Below are 22560 nucleotides of genomic sequence, written 5' to 3'. Positions count from 1 at the left end.
TAATCACTGGCTTGAGCCTTCCTCTTATTTACACCAGTGTAACTACTCTGACTTCAGTGGATATATTCCTGATTTACACCCGTTAAATGAGAGGGTCAATTAGAATCTCATGGCAGAGGCTGCCAAGCCAGAATGGAACTTGAAAACCCCATTGTGAAATCATCCCAGCATTCCTCCACTTTTTTTGGCCGTGACTTATCCACCATTGTGTTAATATCCATGGGGCTGGTAACTGGCCCAGGACGCTGGGCTGGATTGTGTTTGAAACCAAGCACTTTTAAGAGCATTTTATTTCTACTTGTTGTCAAAGATTCAAAGTTCCTGGAAGGCAGCGGGGCTGGGATACGTCAAGCAGTTACTGCTATCTGAAAGGGGGGGGGGGGCCCTCCCCGCTCATGTGAGCTGGAAAGGCAAAAAAGAATGACATATGTGCTGTTTCCTTTTCCAGTTGCAAAGGGGTCAGGAACTCGGCAAGGAGTGTCTGAACAAGTGCGGCATTCTCCTGGGTCCTTGGTCTCTTCCCTGCCTTTCTAGCAGCTCAGTTTAATCCAGCCGGCGATTCTGAACGGGGGGGAAAAAACCCGTCAGCACAAATAAGGCATTTCTGAAGGCGTAAATTATGAATGACCAAAAAAATGGAACACCATCACCATGTGAGTACCCCATTTCCCCCCCTCCTCCCTGCAGTAACAGTGAATTTACAAGTCTGTTGTTTAACCAGCTGATTTTTAAAAATACAAGTTCAAGTTCTGCAAAACAATTTGCCTGGGGTCCTCTTAAAGGAAAGAGATATCGATGAAACACTGTGTGTGTGTGTGTGTGTGTGTGTGTGTGTGTGTGTGTGTGTGTGTGTGTGTGTGTGTGTGATACAGAGAGAATTGAAACAGACCTCTGCACAGTTTAATTCCTCAATATAGCATATGAAAATTTGTTACATTTCATTCTAAGTGCTAGTTTAGAGAAAATATAAAGTAAATGCTTTCCCCATAAGGAATGAAAATATAGAGCATTCAGAAGGCTTAGTGTCTCTCTTCTGAGATATTAACGGTGCTGCCTAGCGTGTAGTTAGAGACACCAAACTGTATGTAATATGAGATGCAAGCCAAAAACGGTCAGTCTATATTTAAAGTTACAATGCATGTTTGCTTTGGGAACTTTAGAAACAGTCTTAGGGCAACTGAATGGTTCTCTCACAGTAACGTTATAGGAGGGAAAAGTCAATGCTGACATAGTTCTGTCAGCCACAAGTGAGTGGCACAGGAGAGAATTTGGCCCAGGGAGTTCTAGTGACCATGCCATTTAATCACCCCATGGTAAAATATTTTTGGGGGTAATATTAAAAAATTGAGGGCCAGATTCTGATCTGATGCAAATCTAGAAAAAAGAAAAGGAGGACTTGCAGCCCCTTAGAGACTAACACATTTATTTGAGCATAAGCTTTCGTGAGCTACAGCTCAATGCATCCAATGAAGTGAGCTACAGCTCACGAAAGCTTATGCTCAAATAAATGTGTTAGTCTCTAAGGGGCCACAGGTACTCCTGTTCTTTTTGTGGATACAGACTAACATGGCTGCTACTCTGAAACCTGCAAATCTAGAGTAACTCCAGTGACACCTATGGAAATACTTTGGGTTTCAATGGTGTAATTGACAGCAGACTGTGACCCACAGTCCAGATAATGGCTTTGGAAGAGGCTTGCCATTTTAATTCAAATATAACCAGTTTGGTAACATCACAGCAAATTTTTAATGAACCCATCAAAACGGAATTGATCCTCACAATGGATCCCTGTAATAAAAAGCACAATACAGAGGGGAGTGCTGGGAAAAGAGCCATCCTCAACTCTTGGTCCCAGGATTGCTGTTGGATGAACTGGTCTATATGAAATTTGAAATTGACAATGGTTTTCAAGCTTTAATTGATATAGATGGATCAAGCAGAAATGTTATATTGAAAGAAAAGAATCACTGGAATTTTCACCGAAGATTTTTATTTGCCCTGGTCTTTTTGCAAGTAGAAACCAACTTAAAAGCTGAAAAATCATCTCCATCTTTTTTGTCGGTTCCAGTAACTTTGACAAGATTTAAGCCTATTCACTGCTAGTAGAAGGGGAAAAAAACCCAAAGAAGATGCTACGGTGTCTGGGAGCTTCTGTACACTTATTTTCAGACATGTAAATTACTATAACTATTGCTCTCAAATGTCTTGTGGGATGGGGGAGTTACACTCATTCGCTGAAATGCACATTATTGATTGGGCAGTGTTCTTGACTATGTAGAAGCCCAAGCTTTACTCAGGAGTTTTGCCTGCTTAAGGCGTTTAGGAGTGGACTCTCAGGCCCTGATTCAGATCTCACTTGTGCTAGTGTAGATTAGGAGTAACTGCACTGAAATCAGTGGAGTGCCACCAGTTTAAAAGTAGCGTAAGTGAACTCAAGAATCAGGCCCAACATTTGATTTGTCTAAAAAGTGTTAATTCAGTGTGTCAGTATCTCAAAACAGTACAGAATGAGAAAACAACTGTATCCATCAAATCATTTTGTTTTCTGTAACATCTAGGAAGGAGTTCTCAGTTTTTGACCATGTCAGACTCTGAAAGCCATTTTTACAACCATAAACTATAGATGGTTACAAACAAAACTTGCACTCCTTTACCTAGTGTTGAATTGAAATAATGTTTGTCTGCTTTCCGACTCTCTGAACGCAATTTCTCCTGCAGATTCAGACAGGATGTTCCTGTATCCTGTTTCAGTTTGCATCATGGTAAATGTGAGCCACATTGTTTAAAAAACAAAATAAGAACCAAATTCAATTAAAGGGGAAGCCTTCTGGTGACTACATATGCAAGTTCAGAGCATTATTTCCATGTGGGCCTGTTTTGTTTTCCTGGCACAAATCCAGTAGCTTTGGCATCAGTCAGTTTCTAATCAAGGAGATGTTAAAGTCCGGTGTGTTGAGAGGTCCTGTAACAGTACAGACAACAGATGTTTAACAGAGCAGGACTGCGTCTGGCAAAACAAAGTTGCATTGCTTGATAAGCAGAGTGAAAAGTATTGAAGCTGGTGCAAATATCCATAAAGCATCAGCGGTACATCAGACTAATCTTACACTAATTTTTTTGATACTGGCTGGGGATGCCAGGTAACAGCTGTTTTGTGAGGTTGACAGAATGGTGTTGGGTAACCTAATCGCTAGGGTGCTCTGGTGAGCCTCTTGCATTTACTGATGAATGATAAGGGATTTTTACTCACTCTTTCTTTGTATACAAGTATATTCTTAATGGTCCTGAAAGAGCATAACAGAAAGAGGAATGTTTCCATTTTAAAATTCCCAGCTTTATGAACTTAGAGGAATATGGGAGGAAAATAAATTCTCAGCCTCTCTTCTTCTGATCATGGCATGTAAGGGAACCATGTGGTGAAGCCATATCCCTCCCCCACCCCCCAAGGAGGCAGTGGGTGTAGACAGTCATCACGTGGATTGCTGTTAGAAAACCTAACCCGGACTCTGGAGATTTCCAGTTCCACTGTAGAGCCCAGGCCTGCTAAACTTTTTCAGGGGAGTTGAAGGAGAAAGAGACTGCTCATGTGAGTGAGGATTACTCGCAGGAGTAAGGGTTTGCAGAATGGGGGATCAGTCCTGCAAGCTGCTGAACTCTGTCCATTCCCATCTCCTTCACCGGGAGCTGAAGGTGTTCAGCAACTTGGAGAGAAGGCACTCAGCAGGGACAGGCCCTTGAGCACCAGCCTGGGTGTATACTTCAAAGGGTGCAGCCTCTAATGCCCCATGTTGGCTGTTTGGAGCAGCAGGAAGGAGAGAACAACGTCCATGAGGCTATTTCCTATCCTGTGCTGATGGGTGTAGAGAGATTGGAGCCTTGGTACTCCCAATGCAAGGCACCATCCAGCATAACTTGGAGGGGGAAGTGCTAGGCAAAGGGCTAGTCCATGACCTCCCTTCTGGAGCAAGGGGAAACTCAAGGACCAGAGTCACCAGCTGGTCTCTTGTGCTGCCCTTCACTCTGGGCTTGTGGCAAAGCCACAGTCAGTCCCTGAGGAACCTTCACTGGACAATCTGATGACTTGGACCTAAACTTTTTTTGTTGCTTCTCATCAGTGGAGGCTCTGTCTGGAACAGTACATTTTAAATAAGACTGGAGGCTATTGAATAAGGAAACGTACTTCTCTGCTAAGCACTGAGAGTATTTAATGAGTCAGGAACCATGGTGTATTACACTGACCCCATTTTTAAAAAGAGAAGGCCCAAAATGCACCCCCAAATGCATGTGAAATTGAATGCCTGTGTTTGTGTGCAGAAGAGAAGACTGAGGGGGGATTTGATAGCAGCCTTCAACTACGTGAAGGGGGGTTCCAAAGAGGATGGAGCTCGGCTGGTCTCAGTAGTGGCAGATGACAGAACAAGAAGCAATGGTCTCAAGTTGCAGGCAGGAGGTCTAGGTTGGATATTTGGAAACACTATTTCAGTGGGAGGGTGGTAAAGTACTGGAAATGATTACCTAGGGAGGTGGTGGAATCTCCATCCTTAGAGGTTTTTAAGGCCTGGCTTGACAAAGCCCTGGCTGGGATGATTTAGTTGGTGTTGGTCCTGCTTTGAGCAGGGGTTTGGACTAGATGACCTCCTGAGGTCTCTTCCAACCCTAATCTTCTATGATTCCCATGACTCTGAATGCAAACTGGATATACCTAGTCTATTCTATGTAGGCTCTTATATTATGCCTATCTTCATAGGTATCTATATGGAAATGTGCAAATGCAAAGACTTGATGTATGTACAAAATTGCAGTAATTGGACACACAAATGTAGGTTAAAAAATACCCATACAAGTAAGTCTCTGCTTTTCTGCAAGTGCATGACCCTTGATATTTATCGGGATCACTCTGCCACCGACAATTAAAATATACATATTATACAGCAGATTTGAATGATCCAGGTTATAACTAGCTAAATTTATAGGCCTATTAGCACTATTGCATGGCGCATCGTAACCTTGTCACATAGCTGTTATCACTGCATCTTTAAGTCTGGGCTCTCATGGAATACAGTGCATCCATCACTGCTCAGATGATTGAGGTTCCATTTTCAAAAGTGAGTTAGGCACTTCGGCTCCTAAGTCCCATAAAACTTTTGAACAGAGGACTTAGATAGATAGGATAGATCCATCTATCTAAGTCACTTAACTAGTTTTGAAAATTTTACCCGCAGGCTGATAACTGTTCCTGCAAACTATCTGGTAGAGGAATGATGACATTTGCAGAAATCAGGATTGGTTTGCAAATGATTTATGAACAGAAAAAATTAAAGGCAATGCTGGATAATTTATTTGCAACCAATAATTCAACCACGTTCAGCAATGATATTGCAGTGCAAAAATAGCAGGCTGGCAGATCGCAACGTGTGGCAGAAATAAGATCCATATTCCATGAGTTTCTCCCAAGAATCAGCATCATCCAGTTCACATCAGAGTCCAATTGAAAGTGATTATCCATTCCATACTCTCATATTGCATACACACAGTGGTATGCCTTGTGTGTGTTTTTGCCAGTAAGACATTTGACTATGTGATTTTGTTTTAATTAATCTTCTAATCTACGAAAGAGAGCAGCCTCTCACATCTTTTCTCTTTTGACATAGGTTTCACAACGGGATTCTTTCTTGATGAAGCAGAAACCTTAGCTGAAAATCACAGCAGGTTAAACTCGTTCTGCTGTATTATAAAGTTTTTAAGTGATTTCTCTCTCTCGCTCTCTTATTTTTAGCTTATAAAAAACCCTGTTATTTCATGAGGGTCTAATTCTTTCTTCTTCAGATAAGCCCTGAGATGGAGTTAAGCTTTTTATCAGTAAGTTGCAGGGGGGCTTTCAAGCACACCCTGAGACAGCTCCATGACATCCTGTGACTGATAAGCGACTGTTTCAGTTTCTTAATGGCAGCGCTCATGTTTAAAATGTCCTACTTTATGGGACAGTCCACATTATAAAAGAGAACATGTGACAGGCCGTATATTGCAGAGTCAATACCAGCTGTGTGTGTGTGTGTGTGTGTGTGTGTGTGTGTGTGTGTGTGTTCCGTCTAAGCTAGAAGACCTACAAAGCCTTCTGATATAGACACTGATTTTAAACAGAGAATATCTTTTAGTCAGTCACTTAGTATATGGAACCTACCAAATGGTTTTCAATGTATGTGTGTATCTTTCTCAATTCTCATGCTTCCGCTTGGAGTGAGTATGTTTTATTTCTCTATTCATGACACTATTCGCCGCCCAACGTCCACATGCTCACACCTTCCCCTTTTATAACTTAGATGCCTCTAAAAACCTGTAAAAAGTAAGATGATGTCATCCGGTCAATGTACAGTCACTTTTTTTTTTTTTAAGCAGCAAGGAGGCAATCAGATCCTAGGCTGTGTAAAGAAGATGGTAGAAAATAAGATGGAAATATTAAACATTTTCGTATGAGCCAGTTGTCTATGGACATCCTTAATGGCACAGCCTTAATAGGCCTCCAAACGGAAAGGCCTCAGGAAGAGTTTATTTAAAGACCAGGATTATGGATTAGAAAGTGCTGGTGATGCTTGACACTCCCTGAAGTTAATGGAAATTGTTTGTGGACCAGTCACAAGACTGGTGACCACCACAGGTGCATCAGTGGTTGGAGATGGTGTGGCTCGACCATGCAGCACGTTAGTGATCTCCAGCTTGTGTTATGACCCTAGGGAGCTGTTACAAACCATGGAACGTAGAGCAGTTCTGAACATGCATATCTCAAACAGCTGTTTATGTCAACCAAATTCAGGCTGCTTCTTGTCTGTATGGGGAAACTGACCAGCACCGCTATTCTGGAATAACTATTCTAGAATAACTATTCTAGAATAACTCCCATCTGGACACTCTGTTCTGAAATAAAGCTGACTTTACTCCAGAGTAATTGCTCTGCTTTGGAAGCAAAATACTTATTCTGGAATGAAATCACTTTCATTCTGGAATAGAGTATTCACATAGGGAAGTTATTCCAGAAAAGGTAAATTATACCAGAATAGTTATTCCAGAATATCTGTCAGTCAGTTTCCCTTGTGTAGACAAGGCCTTATTCCCTATTTACAAATATTTGCACAAATGGGGTTGTGTTGTCCATGCCAACATCTGTATTTTCATGCAAATAAGAATGCTTGTTTTCTGGTACTTATTCAAAACTTTCAGTTATCCAATCGAGGAGCAGAAGCAATACCGTGTGACCAACTATCACATAGAGCAAATAAAGAGTAGTCCAGGTGTACAGTCTATGAACAACCTAGCATCTGAAATGCGCATGTCTAAATATTTGTTGAAAGATTACATATTGATTAATAGATTCGCTTTGTGGATGAACAACTCATGCCAGATAATTGAAGCAGGTCCCAAAGTTTCTATATGAGCTCATTGACAAAAAGCACATTATAAGAACAATATTGCCAGCTCCAAGCAGTCAGATATTAGGAGTCGGGCCTCAACAGATTAGGAGATTGGCTTGAAAATCATGAGACTGTTTAAGAAAAATAAATGTTGAATTATTTGTATCTTCGTCCTGGGTCTCCTTCTGGAGTCTTTAGGGTTCAACTGAGGCCCACTTTCAAGCTTTTCTTGGCATCCAGGAGGGCTAGAAATTCATTTTTTAATGAAAGCTGAGGTTCTTCTGCAATCTGTTTATCCAGGAGCTGGTGCTTGCAAGCCTTGCAATAAAGTCATGAGTTGGAAACGTTGCAATGACCAGAATAAACTAGAAGATCAGGATTTGTTCTTCAGGCTGTGTTTGGTCACCTATGTCCAGTGGCATTATTACTGCTCCCCAGTTGGTTGGCCATTACATAGCAGGCTGGGGGCAGCAGAAAATTAATTTTTGGTGTTCATCATGGAGCGACCACATGGACTTTCAAGTGGTCTCTGAACCATCTTTTCCTGAGTTTGCCCTACCATTGATTTGCCTGTCCGGTCAACTGACATTTGTTGCTCCCCTCTAAGCCTTCCAGCTTTTCTGATCTCATCCTGTCTTAGCTCCTCAGGAATTTCTGCCACATCCAAACTGGGGGCTCTTGTGAAGATCATAACTGTTAATGAACAGTTGTTTCTTCCTGTCCTTCAAGGGCATTCCGTACGTTCAGCAGTGAGAAGAAAGGAGAGGAAGCCAGGACCAGATGCTGGGAAGACATAAATCTTCCTTTTTCAGCCTAGAATTTCCTTTCCTTTGGGAGTTCTCCCACCTCCCTTCCCTTCTCCAAAGATTTCTGTCTTGGTCTCTGGAGCCTACGCTAGAGCAGAAAATATCTCCATCTCCACTTTCTTCCTGCAGTCAGGTAGGAGTTCTCATTTGTATTCTGGGGCATTTTTACTCGCTGTGTTGCAGGACGGATGGAGTTCATCTTGACCAGGCTCCCTTTCATTTTCACTGACCACCTGCAGGTTTTGCTTTTGGATTCGGGATTCTAAACTGCACTTTGAGCTAGTTTTCTTTTCCTCATCACACTTAGTTATTTTAAATAAGAATAATGCCTAGCTTTCATATTGCACTGTTCATCAGCAGATCTCAAAGCTGTTTACAAAGGATCATTAGCTCCATTTTACAGATGGGAAAACTGAGGCATGGGGAGGGAAGTAATTTGTCCAAAGTCACCCAGCAGGGTAGTGAAATTGCTGGGATTAGAACCCAGGACTCTGGAGCCCCCATCTGGGGCTCTAACCATGAAGCCACACAGTCTTGCTGCAGTAAGGTATTGACATTTTGGTAAATACGCATATGGAGGCAGAAGTTCTATAGTACTGCATATTGCAGTAACTACAGTTTGTGCTGAAGAAAGAGTACTACGTAGCTGCATCACCCCAGAACTGACCCGGAAACAAATTGTGATTCAGGCTGTGTCTACACTTAGGCCTGGGCTACACTGGGGGCGGGGGGGGGGGGTTCGAACTAAGATACGCAACTTCCGCTATGCTATTTGTGTAGCTGAAGTCGAAGTATCTTAGTTCGAGTTACCCTGCTGTCCTCACAGCAGCGAGTCGACCTGCCGAGGTGGAGTACAGGCGTCGATTCAGGGATCGATTTATCACGTCTATTGAGACGCGATAAATCAATCCCTGACAGATCGATCATGACCCGCCGAGCTGGCAGGTAGTGAAGATGTACCCTTAGGGAAATACACCACCTTGGCTACATTGGTGTAGCTATGCTGGCTTAACCACGTAGTGTAGACACAGCCTACAGTCATGGAAGGGGTTTTTCCAGCACTGTAAGAACACAGTCTCCCTCAACAATGGTAGTTACATCAAGTAAAGCATTTTTTCGATCAACATGGGGGTAGGTCTACATGGGGGTAGGTCTGCCTAGCTATGTCAGTCGGGGTGTGGTTCTTTCAGCTATATTGACCCAGAACACTGGAAGAAAGCTAATGTGCCAATTTTTAAAAAGGGTAATTGGGATGACCTGGGTAATTATAGGCCTGTCAGCTTAACGTCAATCCCAGGCAAGATAAAGGAGCAGCTGATATGGGCCTAAATTAATAACAAATTAAAGAAGCGTCATTTAATTAAAACCAATCAAGATGGGTTTATGGAAAAGAGACCTGTCAAACTAACCTGCTCTCTTTTTTTGATGAAATTACCAGTTTGGATGATAAAGGTAACAGTGCTGATGTTATATACGTAGACTTCTGGTGCTTTGACTTGGTGCTACGTGACATTTTGATTAAATAACTGGAACAGTATACAATTAACACGGCACACAGTAAATGGGTTAAAGACGTTATCTAGACTATGTGGTACACTGGGCACATGCAAACAATATGCATTTTAATATGGCTAAATGTAAATGTTAGATCTGGGAACAAAGAATGTAGGCCATGCCTACAGGATGGGAGACCCTATGCTGAGAAGCAGTAACTCTAGAAAAGATGTGGGAGTCATGGTGGATATGAGTACCCAGTGTGATGTTGTGGCCAAAAGGGCTGTTGTGATCCCTGGATACATAAACAGGGGACTCTCCAGAAGGAAGAGAGAGGTTCCTCTGTATTTGGCACTTGTGCGATCACTGCTGGAACCCTGTGTCCAGTTCTGGTGCCCACAATTCAAGAAGGATGTTGATAAAGTGGAGAGGGTTCAGAGAAGGGCCCTGACAATGATTAAAGGATTAGAAATCATGCTTTATACCAATAGAATCATAGGACTGCAAGGGACCTCAAGAGGTCATCTAGGCCAATCGCCTGCACTCATGCCAGGACTAAATATTTCCTAGACCATATAGATAATATAGGCTCAAGGAGCTAAATTTAGTTTAGCAAAGAGAAGGTTGCGGTTTGACTTGATTACAGTCATTTTTAGTCTGTTTTTCACTCTGAATCGGAACAAAACCAAATTTCAAAATATCAAAATCTTCTGCAAAATGGAATTACCGTTCTCCGCACAGCTCTGTCTCTACCAGGGAAAACTTAGGCTCATTGTCCTGAGGTCTCGGCAGGTAAATAAAGGCATTCGAGAGGGTCATGCCATGTTGTTGCAGCCGTGTCAGTCCCAGGATATTGGAGAGACAAGGCGGGGGAGGTGATATCTTTTACTGGACCAACTTCTGTTGGTGAGTGAGACAAGCTTTTGAGCTTAGAGAGGGTCGAACCTTTAAGTCTACACAGATGTTCACTTGGGGAATTGTTATAACTTCACTGACGTCAGTGAAGTTATAGCAGTTTTCACTAGCTGAGGATCAGCTCCTGGACTCTGAGCTGACTCCCATAGATCCCAATGGCTTTGGATCAGGGTCTGGCTGATTTGGGATCTTAGTTCCCTTTTAATGTTAGCTCCCTTCAGAGGGCTAGATTCAGCTTAGGGCCTGCTTGTCTTCTGCCAGGCCCTGGCTGAGGCAGAAAGAACTCTGGAAGCTAACTGGGGCTGTTCTTCTCCTGTGGGGGACATGCCAGGGGCCAGCACGGTCCAAGAGGGGGAGGCTCTGACAGCAATTTAGAGTGAGAGAGGAGGGCTCTGGTACACCAGGCAGTTCTCCCTGCGGGTGAATATTCCCTGCAGCCCAGGCTGGTGCATGGGGGAGCAAATCTCACCTCCCTGGATCAGCTGGAATGAATGGCACTCAGGAGATGAATGATTTTAGATTCCCCCTGCACATCACTACCTCCCGTTTGTAAAAAGACCCTTGTGTTCCCTTCTGGAACCCATCACGCTGCTTGAATCCATGTCAAAGGCTCGTCTTCCTCCTCCCACGCGCTTCAGGAGTTTCTTGAACTCTGCACTCCCCCCGAGGACAAACTGCTTGCCAAGTCCCTCTGCGTTTTGGTTACCTCCCCGAATCGGCTTCGCTCTCGATGAATACAGCCTTTGATCTGATAGCATCTGACTCTGGTCATAGGACTCGTGCCTGGCTGGAGCAACAAGGAGGGGCTTGGTGGCTGCTTGGAGAGCTGCTTTGCTGAGTAAATACAAAGAATGGATGAATGCTGGGGGATGGGGGAGAGACAGAGGACTAGATTGAGTTCCATTGTGCAGTGCTGGTTTAAAAAAAAAAGCCCCCTGAGGCAAAGAATTCCCCCTCCCCGCTTCCTGGGTTACATTTCCTTTAAGAGGAGGGTCATACATTCTGCCTTGGGTTGTTAACAACATTATCTAGGCAGGAAGTGAACCCTGTGTCCTGTTTTCCCCTGTAGGCACTAACTGAGCAGATAGGAGCATGGATTCCATGTGTCTGCTCAACGGTGCTGCTTTTCAGCGGACCCTCTCCCAAATCAATGAGGCAGCACCACCAAAGGCCCTCTCTTTAAACAGTGTGCAGATAAGCACCGTGGCTTACACGTGGTGGCAGCTGCCCAAAGGTGGCCAATTGCAGCCCGCAGAGGTGAAATCCTAGCCGTCTCTTTGAATTTCTACAGGACTATTTTTGTCAGGGGTGTAATTGCAACCGTAGCTGGGTATCCACAGCACATGTCCTGTAATTAAAGACTGTGTTCATGATTAATTCCACAGGAGTCGCGCATAGTGTCCTCGTAAGTCAGAAGTAACTTTGAAAACAGGAATAGAAAGGCATCAGCAGGAATCAGTGAATGGGTATGTTGCGGAGTACAACACAGGCATGAGATGCCTATGGGTAGTAAAAGCTCAGAGCTTCAACCCACGACAGAGAGCAAGGCCTGTCTTTGAGTGTCCATACTGCATTTGTGGGCTTACAGTGGCTGGACTTGGCTCTCACAGCCTTGCAAACATGTCCACACTGCCTATGCAGACCTTCTGGTTTTGGTCTGTGGCTTGAGCTGCATCCACACAGGGCTAGGACCTGAGTCTCAATGAGACAGGGACTCTGAACCCCGCATCCACCCTCAGCAGGATCTGCAGGCTCAAATCCAGAGGGGTTCCTGGCCTGAGTCAGACTGATTTCTGGGGTGGATGGAAGGGGGTTTTGGGCTCAAACCTGAGTCTAAGCCTGACTTTACAATGCAATGTAGACATACGCACAGGAGGTCCGTGGCACAGCCAGGAACTGGAACCATCTCTTCCGAGATCCAGCCTACTACAAGACCAGCTCTCGACCCCAAAAAAGGAAGAGCTCCTTTTCTTTTGTAGTTTTTTTTTTAAATCAAGGGGAAGGAGAGTCAGATATGTAACTTCTCTGACACCTTTTTCTCCATTCACATGGCACCTTTTACTCCTAGTTCTTTAAACATACTGGATAAATATCATTCACCCCATTCTACAGATGGAGAAATCCAGATGCAACAAGGACCCAAGATCACACAGCAAATCCGTGGCTGAGATGGGAGTAAATCCCAGACCTTCTGACATCCAACCCCCACTGCTGGCCCTTGCAAGCACTCCTGGTGTACAACAGATGTGCATCTGATAAAACCAGACCGGTCACTCCTCTGCCACTAGTGAATTTAAAAATTAACAAGACGGTGCCTAGCTGCTCTCAACAAAATTCTGTGTTAAGACCTGTCTTTTCAGCGGATCTTTAATGTGGCTCTCTAATAGATTTTAAAAAATTATTAATGTTTAAAAAAAGTATAGAATACATAGGTTGGGAAAAGGGTGTCTGTACATTTAGGTATAGTGCTCAGATTATCCACAAATATAAAGTTAGTTTTTAAAAGTCATAGGATACATAGAGTACATAATCAGCAATAACCCAAATTTAGGTGAATAGATTTAACAATACAGTTTAAATATTAGAATCCGAATACTCGGGTTCATCACTCATGAAAAGCTGTATAGAGATTTGGTTGTGGAAAGCAAAATATATCAACAAGTGGAGATTGTCCCTCAGTAACTGAGAATTAGGTTGGTTGTCCATTTAGAAAATATTAGTACACCTGCAACTTTGCTGGTGAAATCAACTGTGAACACAATCTCGAAGATGTAGTCATTTGCAGGTTCAGACAAAAGAATAGAGGCATTTAGCTAACTGGTTTGCGGGTGCAAACAACACTGGGTGGAAATGTGTCCTTTAGTCTGATGTCGATTACATTCACAACAGTGAGGGTGTAAAATGGAAGACCACTGGATATCTAATGAAGTCGTGCTTTAGAAGTTAATCCTTGAGATTTGTCCACTAATGTGAAACTATCTATCTGTTTGATCTTGTATTTAGCTGAGACACTCTGAGGACCTGTCCCAGACCCGAGGAAGAGCTCTGTGTAGCTCAAAAGCTTGTCTCTCTCGCCAGCAGCAGTTGGTCCAATAAAAATTATCACCTCACCCACCTTGTCTTCTCTAATCTCAAGGATGCAGTAAAAATAGAACTTTTACTGTAAACTCTTTAGCTCTTCTTGCTAAACCTGGGCTGACCCAGATCAGGGGGAGCCCTTCCATTGATTTCCCTGGCTTTGGATCAAGCCCCTCTTCCTTAGGGTGGAGATTTTCAAAGAGGCTATGGAGACTTGGATGACCTGGTCTTACTCATTTTAATGGGAAATGAGCATCCAAAGTCCACAGGTGACTTTTGAAATATCCACCTAAGTGTATAACTTTCTTATCTCTTACAGAGAATATACTCCAAATTGACTCTAGCAGATACTGTAACTGTACCCAATGCTAGCTTCCTTAATCATACATTCATCACATCTGTTCCATAGCCCATGGTGGAGTTATTCCAACCGGGGTGTATCTAGAAGTGACAGTACAAGGCATCTCTGTGTAAAGGATAGCAACCCTAGCACATACTATTTCCCATGTACCTTTCCTTTAAAGCTCACACCAGAGGAAGCCTTGCAGAGATTTGAGAAAAGTTGACTTACGCTATTAGGCTGTAGCTTTTAGCTGACTCAGCAGCAAACAGCAAAGGAAGAGGTTGCAGGATGGCTGACAAGAAACTTCCTGATGGGTTACTAATGGCAGCTTCTACCCAGCTTGACAACTGATTTTCTCTTCCACTGTTTGCAGTTTCTAGGTGTAGAGGCTGAGATCAGGGTGTTCGAATGTTTCTATTGCGAACAGCGCAGGATGATGGGATAGAACCTTTGCTGTATGTCGGTGTAGGAGCTATGCTGATGTACAGCAGCTGAGGATCTGGCCCAGCAATTCCTTTGCTCTCAGAAAACAAGGGGTCAGATCTTGTTGCTACTGAAATAAGGTGGGGGGAGGGGAAAGGACTACCCCGACTTCAGTGGGAGTAGAAGTAGGTCTTAAGAGTGGAACAATTGCCTTGATGCCAAGTAGCACCTTTAAGCTTTGTTGATAAAATTTCCAAGGAATGCACCTCAGTAAGGTGCAGCCGCACATGGTAGGTATTTACTGTGAAAGAAATTCAACTTCCTGAGCTTAACCCTACTGGGAGTTTTGCCGTTGACTTCAGTGTGAGCATAGGCTCGGAGGCTCATGAAACAAACCTTTGTAACAGCACTGCCTAGTGGGGAGGGAAGGGTGTCAGTGCAACCTGGAACACTGCTCCTTGGAGGACTTCCTGCGTGGCCATATGCAACACTCTTTGGGTGCAAGGTGATGTAGGACCAAAGGACCCACCGCCATGCAGAACCAGCTCTTCAGGCCCTACCCCCAGAGCACAGGGATCACAAGCCCCATAAAGACTACTCCAGAACTGAGGCCAGAGCAGCAGTTACAGATCGGATCCACTCTCCCTCTGCTGTCAAGGGCATAAAGTCCTTTGTCTCTCCTGAGCCCCACAAAGGATGTTCCCCGGCTCCCAACCCAGGTACTTGGGCTAAGAGCTGTGGCCCTTTGAACATACCGTCAGTCACCTAACTGAGATGCAGATGCAAATGACCCGATTTTCAAAGTCAAAGGGTGAGATTCCCTACAGTGTCTGCTGCTAAAGAAAACACAGGCCTGATCCTCAGCTGGATCCTCCTTCCCCTGGCAGCTATAGACCAATTTACACCAGCTGGAAATGTGTCCCTCTATGCAAAGGAGTTGCTAGATGCCTAACCTTATCCCTGATGCACCAAATCATACCACTGTGTAGCCCTGGTGTGCCAGCTGGTAAATTGGTCATACACCCCCAAACTATTGGTCAAGAGAGCACTGGGCTGGAATCCTGCTCAGCCACTGAGTGGGGACATTGGGTGGAGAAAGACGCTTCCTTTGCCCCATTCCCTCACCTCTCCCAGCGGACCTGCAGGGTTCTACCTGGCTCTTGGTGTGGTACGATTTACACGTCTCAGGCTAGAAGGGGAAAAGGAATGTTCCTTCTCGTCCCCATACATCTCTGGACTGTTTCCATTTTCCTGTCCAATCCATCAGGAACAGCAGCTTCCTTTGCCAAAGACACCTGCCACCCCTGTCCTTCTGCAGAGTATGACAACAAGCAAGGTCTGGCAGCATCAGCTCAATCCTGCAAGGTGCCGAGCGGTCTGGGTTGGTCCAACAGAGCACTTAAGCACGTGCTTAATTTTATGCTGTCCCATTAGGTTCAGTAGGGCTTAAAGTTAAAGTAGGACTGAGCCCTCAGCCCCTTCTTCCTGCTTGCCCCATTTTTGTATATGCACTTTCCCCCTGGAATTGCAGTAATTCTTTCTTTAGCGCTGGCAGGGTCTCTGAATCACAGCTTGTGATGGGGGTAGCTTGGGGGCACATTGTCCCAGCCAGTGCAAGCCTCATGCAGACACGAGGCCCCCAGGAGTTGTGCAGCGACACAGACACTATTATACCCTTGCAGGGGCTGCAGCTCGTCCTCCACTCTACACTGGGAGGCCTGCTTTGCTGGCTGTGCAGGGTGGAGGAATGGCACCATCAACACAGCCCGCAGGGGCTTAGAGCTGTCCACCCTCGCTGAACCCTTAACACTCTCATAGAAGCATCTTGGAAAGGGCCCTAAAGATGTAATGCCCATCTAGGTGCTTATTAACAATGATTATTTCCACCTTTATTACAAAACACTTCTGCAAATCCAGGGGAACGCTTCCTGCTGGCTGCTGCTGCGGGGATGGTTTCCCCTCAGGCGAATAACTCAGAAGACAGACCCTGCCCCAAACACCAACAAATGGCATGATTTGGGTGGGGGCCTAGCCTCTCTCTCTCTGTGCTTAATTCTTGGCCCCGGGTGGTGGGGGTGCTCAGCAGTCAGGCAGCAAACTAGAAAGCAGCAGCCTGTGGTGAGAAAACAGCCCCGCACAATGAAAAACCAGAAGGGGGGTGGAACCAATGAGCCCCAAACACAGAGAACATTCCTCATGCAGAAAGGGACTACCTTGTCTTCTGCTCCCTGGTGTCCCGGGCTGTAATTCAGGCCTGGGGGTGTTGCTTCAGGGAGGCTTGTAAAAAGAGCCAAAAATGTGGCTGTAAAAAGGTATGCGGGTGTGTGGTGTTTGTTCTCGACCCTGACTCTCAACAGATAAATACTTCGTCCAAGCTGTGCCCTTAGATAAGCACAGCACAGCTACCACTGAAGTAAACAGGAATTGCACGTGCATGTCTGAGGGTGGAATTTGGCTCGTAACCAAGCTTTAATGTAAGTACGGTGTGGCTGAACTCTACAGTTGACTTCATATTTTCCAGAGCTGTGCCAGCACTGTGTGTTCCCCGCCTCCACCCCAGCAGATGTTTCACAGGGATAATTTGACCTGCTCACACTGTTCCAAAGCAGATCTCTTCTGAGGCAATGGTAAATGGTTTCAAGATAAAAGGAAAGGAGGACTTGTGGCACCTTAGAGACTAACAAATTTATTTGAGCATAAGCTTTCGTGAGCTACAGCTCACTTCATTGGATGCATTCAGTAGAAAATACAGTGGGGAGATCCGATGAAGTGAGCTGTAGCTCACGAAAGCTCATGCTCAAATAAATTGGTTAGTCTCTCAGGTGCCACAAGTACTCCTTTTCTTTTTGCGAATACAGACTAACACGGCTGCTACTCTGAAATGGTTTCAAGATACAAAGTGATATGAAAAATTTGCAATCTCTTCCATAGATGGTTAGGATTAGAGAGACCCAGTGTGGTAACAAGAGGTAGAACAGGCTGTGTTCTATTCGTCTGTGAGCTGGAGAATCAGCGAGAACGACCGGGACTGTCCGTGCCTAGCAACCCGAGCAAAAAATCCGCTTTCTGGTCATTCGTTCTGTCCCCTCTCTGATATCTGTCCAGCTGGGATTTTGAAAAGTCCTCAACATTGACCTAACTTTACTTACATTAAACTAAAGCTGGGATGGAAACCGTTTTTCTGTCCCATGAAAAATTTTGAGGTTCAGACAATTTTTCCTGCCTCCAAGTGAGATGGAAAGTCAAAATCTCAAAAACTTTGGTGAAGAGACAAACTCAAAAAAATTCAGCTAGGGTTAAAAAAAAAACAAACTTTTTTCCATAATTTTGCGACATTTTGTTTCCATTTTGACCTTTTTTCTTTGGTTTATGCTTTTTTTAGCATAATTTTTGAAGTGAAAAGTCATTTTGAACCAAAACCCCCCAGACCTTTTCATTCCAAAAACAAACAAACCAACCAACCTCAATAGGTTTTCAGGTTGGAAAATTTGTTGAAACCAACTGTTTCTAGCAAACAGGTTCCATGTTGATGAATTGGCAAAAAAAATTCCTGAAAAATCCCTGACCAGCTCTACATGCAAGACAGTGGAAGTTGAGCCTTTGCTTTCAATGGGAGCAAGACTAGTTCTACACAAAATGCTTTGGAAAATCCCACCTTCCATGTACAACACTGGTATTTCATTTCGTCCACTGAATGATGCTGAACCAGTGCCCTTCGTAATACCAGCACAAATGGAGATCAGTGATGCCTGGTCCTATTCCTGGATGCCTGGACCAATCCCCAATTTTTGCTCCAGATCCCTAAATGGCCCCCTCAAGGATTGAACTCACAACCCTGGGTTTAGCAGGCCAATGCTGAAACCATTGAGCTATCCCTCCCATCCCATGATGTGAGTTCTGGGCACTCCCTGATGATTCCTGGGGCTTATCTAGAAGAACACTTAAGTTTGTGGCAAGCTCCCTCCCTAGCCTGCCACACTAACTATTTGTATGGACCCTGCTGCTACATACAAAAAGTTTCCCAGTGCACTTGAATCTACCCTTCTTTGAAACAGGAATCGACTATCCTAAATCTCTCTTTGCTCAGAATTTTAAACTTTATGAGCTCATTTCCAGCTACGATTCTACCCATCCTCAAATTTTCAAGGCATAATTTTGCCTCCATAATAACCACTTTATTTTTTTAGGCCAGATTTAGGCACCCAAATCTATCAATGTAACCACCCAAACAAAGGTCAAAATGAAATAACATTGCAGTCAGTGGAGAAGCTCCCGCTGACTTCAATGGGTGTTTGAAGTAAGTGGTAATTAGCTAAGTGCTACCATTCAAACTTGCAAATTGTTGAGGGTGGGAAATTATTTGTCGGTGTAAAACAGTGCTCACAACAATTCAAGGCCATCACTGGAAATCTTCCAATATATGCTATTGATGCAGGATTTTAAGGTCAGCACGGCTAATGTTTTCAACCGCTAGTACCAGCCAGTTGTCCAAGAAAAATATTAGAGTTGGCCTTTCTTTTATAGTAATTATCACACAATCTGAATATGACGATTCAAATAAATGATAGATGTTAAAGAAGTTTTGCTAATAAAGGTCAAATAAAAGGTTTCTTTTTTTCTCTTTTTAATGCCCTTCATATTATAAAAGCAATTTTCAAATGCAGCATATATTCAAATGAAATCTGCGCATTCCTTACGAAAGCCTTGGAGAATGAGAATGTTGTTGCTCCAAGCTGTTGTTTGCCTTGTAAGTTTCCAGTGGGTCTTGGAATGTCTTATTTTCCTTTTCATGTGTTCAACATTGAAAAATTCAGAATCTTCTGTTTCCACTACAGATATCTTCATTAATAATATTATGCTTTTCAGCATCCCAGGACAGGATTTCATGTCCCTAATGAGCATATGCTAGACATCCGGATATTTCAACTTGTGATGCTTTTAGTAGACATGGCCTGAGGCAAGAATTGGAGCAGGACATGGGAGTAGTTGAATGCAATTTCATTTAAAACAAACATGGAGGGGGAGAATTCCTGTTTCCAAGAGTTATCACCTATGGGTCAGCTCTGCTACAAACTATGGGGGTGAACCAAAGTGCATATTTTAGCAAAGCTGCTACTGTGCTTTTATATATACACAATAGCAGCCTGATCCAATGTCCATTGAAGTCTAATGGAAAGATTCCCATACAATGTCTATAGGAATACATGGGTATAGGTGTTAAATCAGGTTCTAGGTTTTTTCCAGGGTTCACCTGTAAGTTGAGCACAGGGACAAGTTCTGTATTTTTATTCCTCACCCTTTGCGAAAGTAGCCTTCCTATTTTATTTCCTTGATTGTCAATGTTACTTTTAAAGATTCTTCTAAATGCATTTTCTGGAATTATTTAAAATCTTTCTTGTCCTGACCATTTGAAAGCGGATGCATTTTAAATGAACCGGAAGAACAAAAGAAGGAGATCTTCTCCTCTTCTCTTTGATCCCCATCCATCAGCTCAACAGCAACAGTAACAAATGAAGTCTTTCCACCGTTTTCTATCTTGTACTAGCTTCATGTTTTCATTGATCTTTAAGCATTTTTGTTCTATGTTATTTTTCACCATGTTTACCCAATACATCTTCAGTCTTCCTCTATTTCTAGTTCCTGGCACTCTGGCACGTATCGTTATTTATGGTATCCCCTTAGGGGTCCACTCTTGACGTGTGTGCCTCTTTCTTGAATCTCGTGTAACAGCATTATATCTTGCCCTAGCTCTTTAATTATCTCTTCATTTTTTTATTTTTTGCAAACTCAGCATTCCTCTCAGCCAGTTCATTTCTGCAGTCAAAATCTGTCAGTCATCGGCTTTCTTCAGACTCTAGCATTCTGACCCAGACAGCAGTATCTGCATGACAATTGTCTCATATACATGGGGTTTTTGTTTTTATTGAAATGTCTTTACCCTTCCAGATCTTGCAACGTTTTCCGAATGTAGTAGAGGCTAGACCAAGTCTTCTTTTGAGGTCATCTTCACAATTACAGGTTTCAGAGTAGCAGCCATGTTCGTCTGTATCCGCAAAAAGAAAAGAAGGACTTGTGGCACCTTAGAGACTAACAAATTTATTTGGGCATAAGCTTTCATGAGCTAAAACCCACTTCATCAGATGCATGTAGTGAAAATTACAGTAAACAGAATATATATCATAGCACATGAAAAGATGGGAGTTGCCTTACCAAGGTGGGGGGGGGGGGTCAGTGCTAACAAGCCAATTCAGTTAAGGTGGAAGTGGCCTTTTCTCAACAGTTGACAAGAAGGGGTGAATACCAATTGCATTGGCCTCGTTAGCACTACAAAGGTAATTTTTCCTCCCTTAGTATTCACCCCTTCTTGTCAACTGTTGAGAATAGGCCACTTCCACCTTAATTGAATTGGCTCGTTAGCTCGTTGTTGAGGGTGGGAAATTTTTTGTGCATGTAAAACGGTGCTCACAACAGTTCAAGGCCATCACTGAAAATCTTCCAATATATGCTACTGATGCAGGATTTTAAGGTCAGCACCACTAATGTTTACCTCGACTTGGTAAGGCAATCCCCATCTTTTCGTGTGCTATGATATATATTCTGCTTCCTGTATTTTTCACTCCATGCATCTGATGAAGTGGGTTTTAGCCCACAAAAGCTTATGCCCAAATAAATTTGTTAGTCTCTAAGGAGCCGCAAGGATTCCTCGTTGTTCTTTATACTAGTCCAACAAGGATATATTACATAAAACCAAAACCAAAAACTAAACCAAACAAAAACCAAACCCTTTGTTAAAAGAATGTTAAAATTGCAAAGACAAGTACTCAAAAGTTAGGAAATACCAGAATTATGGTTGCCTGGGCAACCTCAATTCTGCTCCCACTGTGTATGCATTATGAAAGAGTCTTTAATTACATGATCACATACTATTTTCCCCCACAGAACCCCTGTTTTATCTATAAGCTATAGTCATATAGGCCACGAAGTATACACACACACACACACACACACACACCATATGTTGAGCCCTTCCGTTACAGAACGGGAGATCTGCCTGAGTATTCAGAATTTAAGGCCTGATCTAAAGTCCACTGAAGTCAATGAAAGTCCTTCTCTGGGCATTGGATAGACTTTTAGGTCAGAATGCAGGACTGGGTGCATTAAACATACCCAAACCTGTGAGGTTCAAGGCATCTTTAACTCCCATTGAAGCCAATGTGGTTGAGAGTACCCAGCAATCCTCAACAGGTGCTCACCACCACTCCCAAGTGTCAGGCCACTGTAGCACTTCTGTGAACAGCATTCACAGCACCAGTCTAGGGAGTAAAAAGCACACGATATGTTATAACAGCTGGACAAAAGCCAATTTCACTGGCAATTCATTGTCCCCACAGCCCCACCTCATTTTGCACAGGCGTCCACCAGAGCTTAGGATAATATTCTGAGAAAACTTAAGCATAACACTGTATGGAAATAACATAGCAGATGCCACAGCAATGGGAAGGCTCTCAGTACCTGGAAGGATGTGGTAAGCACACTGCAAATATCAGGCAATGCAGAGAGACGAAGCTTCCAGTTCTATGTACAAGCAGCCTCTTTTCCTAATGTTATTGTTTCTGACATTCAGATGACGATGAAGATAACTTTGCAGTTTCTTTATAACCGAAGCAGGAGGGCAGCTGAGGTTGGTTCTAGCAGAAATCCTACAGTGACACAGCTAGACACAATGGCTTTAGAGATATGACTACTTGTCTTATTCTAATCAAGTTCCTAGTAACATGGTAGCAGAGATTGGCTCTTTGTGTGTTTATTTTCACCAACGTCCTAAGACAATGCTTAGGAATGTCCCCTGAGCACAGGTACCTAATGAGTAGAATGGGTTGATAAATGGGAAAAAGTGTTGTGAACAATTTATCCCTTTTCTTCATTAAAAAATGTCAAAATTGTCACTCAGCTGTACTAAGGACATTTATGGAGCCTAAATTCTCAGTGTTACCAATTTTCTGCCTGATCCTTTTCCACTGACTTCAACAGGCGCCGGACGACGCCCTTAGGTCCCAACTAATCAAATACCCAGACATGTGTTTCACTTGAAAAA

General features: G+C 43.4%; 1 protein-coding gene across 1 annotated transcript in view; it reads left to right on the top strand.

Annotated features, from left to right (window-relative positions):
* Window positions 1-447: 447 nt before the first annotated feature.
* The window catches only part of GYPC (glycophorin C (Gerbich blood group)), a 39020-nt gene continuing 16907 nt past the window's right edge, over window positions 448-22560 (top strand). Inside the window, exon 1 of the mRNA XM_074967061.1 lies at window positions 448-653. Within this exon, the coding sequence (XP_074823162.1) occupies window positions 620-653 (34 nt within the window). The 5' untranslated portion in view covers window positions 448-619. The remainder of the gene's footprint in view (window positions 654-22560) is intronic.

The sequence above is a fragment of the Natator depressus genome, chromosome 11 (genome assembly GCF_965152275.1).
Source record: "Natator depressus isolate rNatDep1 chromosome 11, rNatDep2.hap1, whole genome shotgun sequence".
In the NCBI taxonomy this organism is placed as follows: Eukaryota; Metazoa; Chordata; order Testudines; family Cheloniidae; genus Natator; species Natator depressus.
This window is presented reverse-complemented; position numbering and strand designations above follow the sequence as displayed.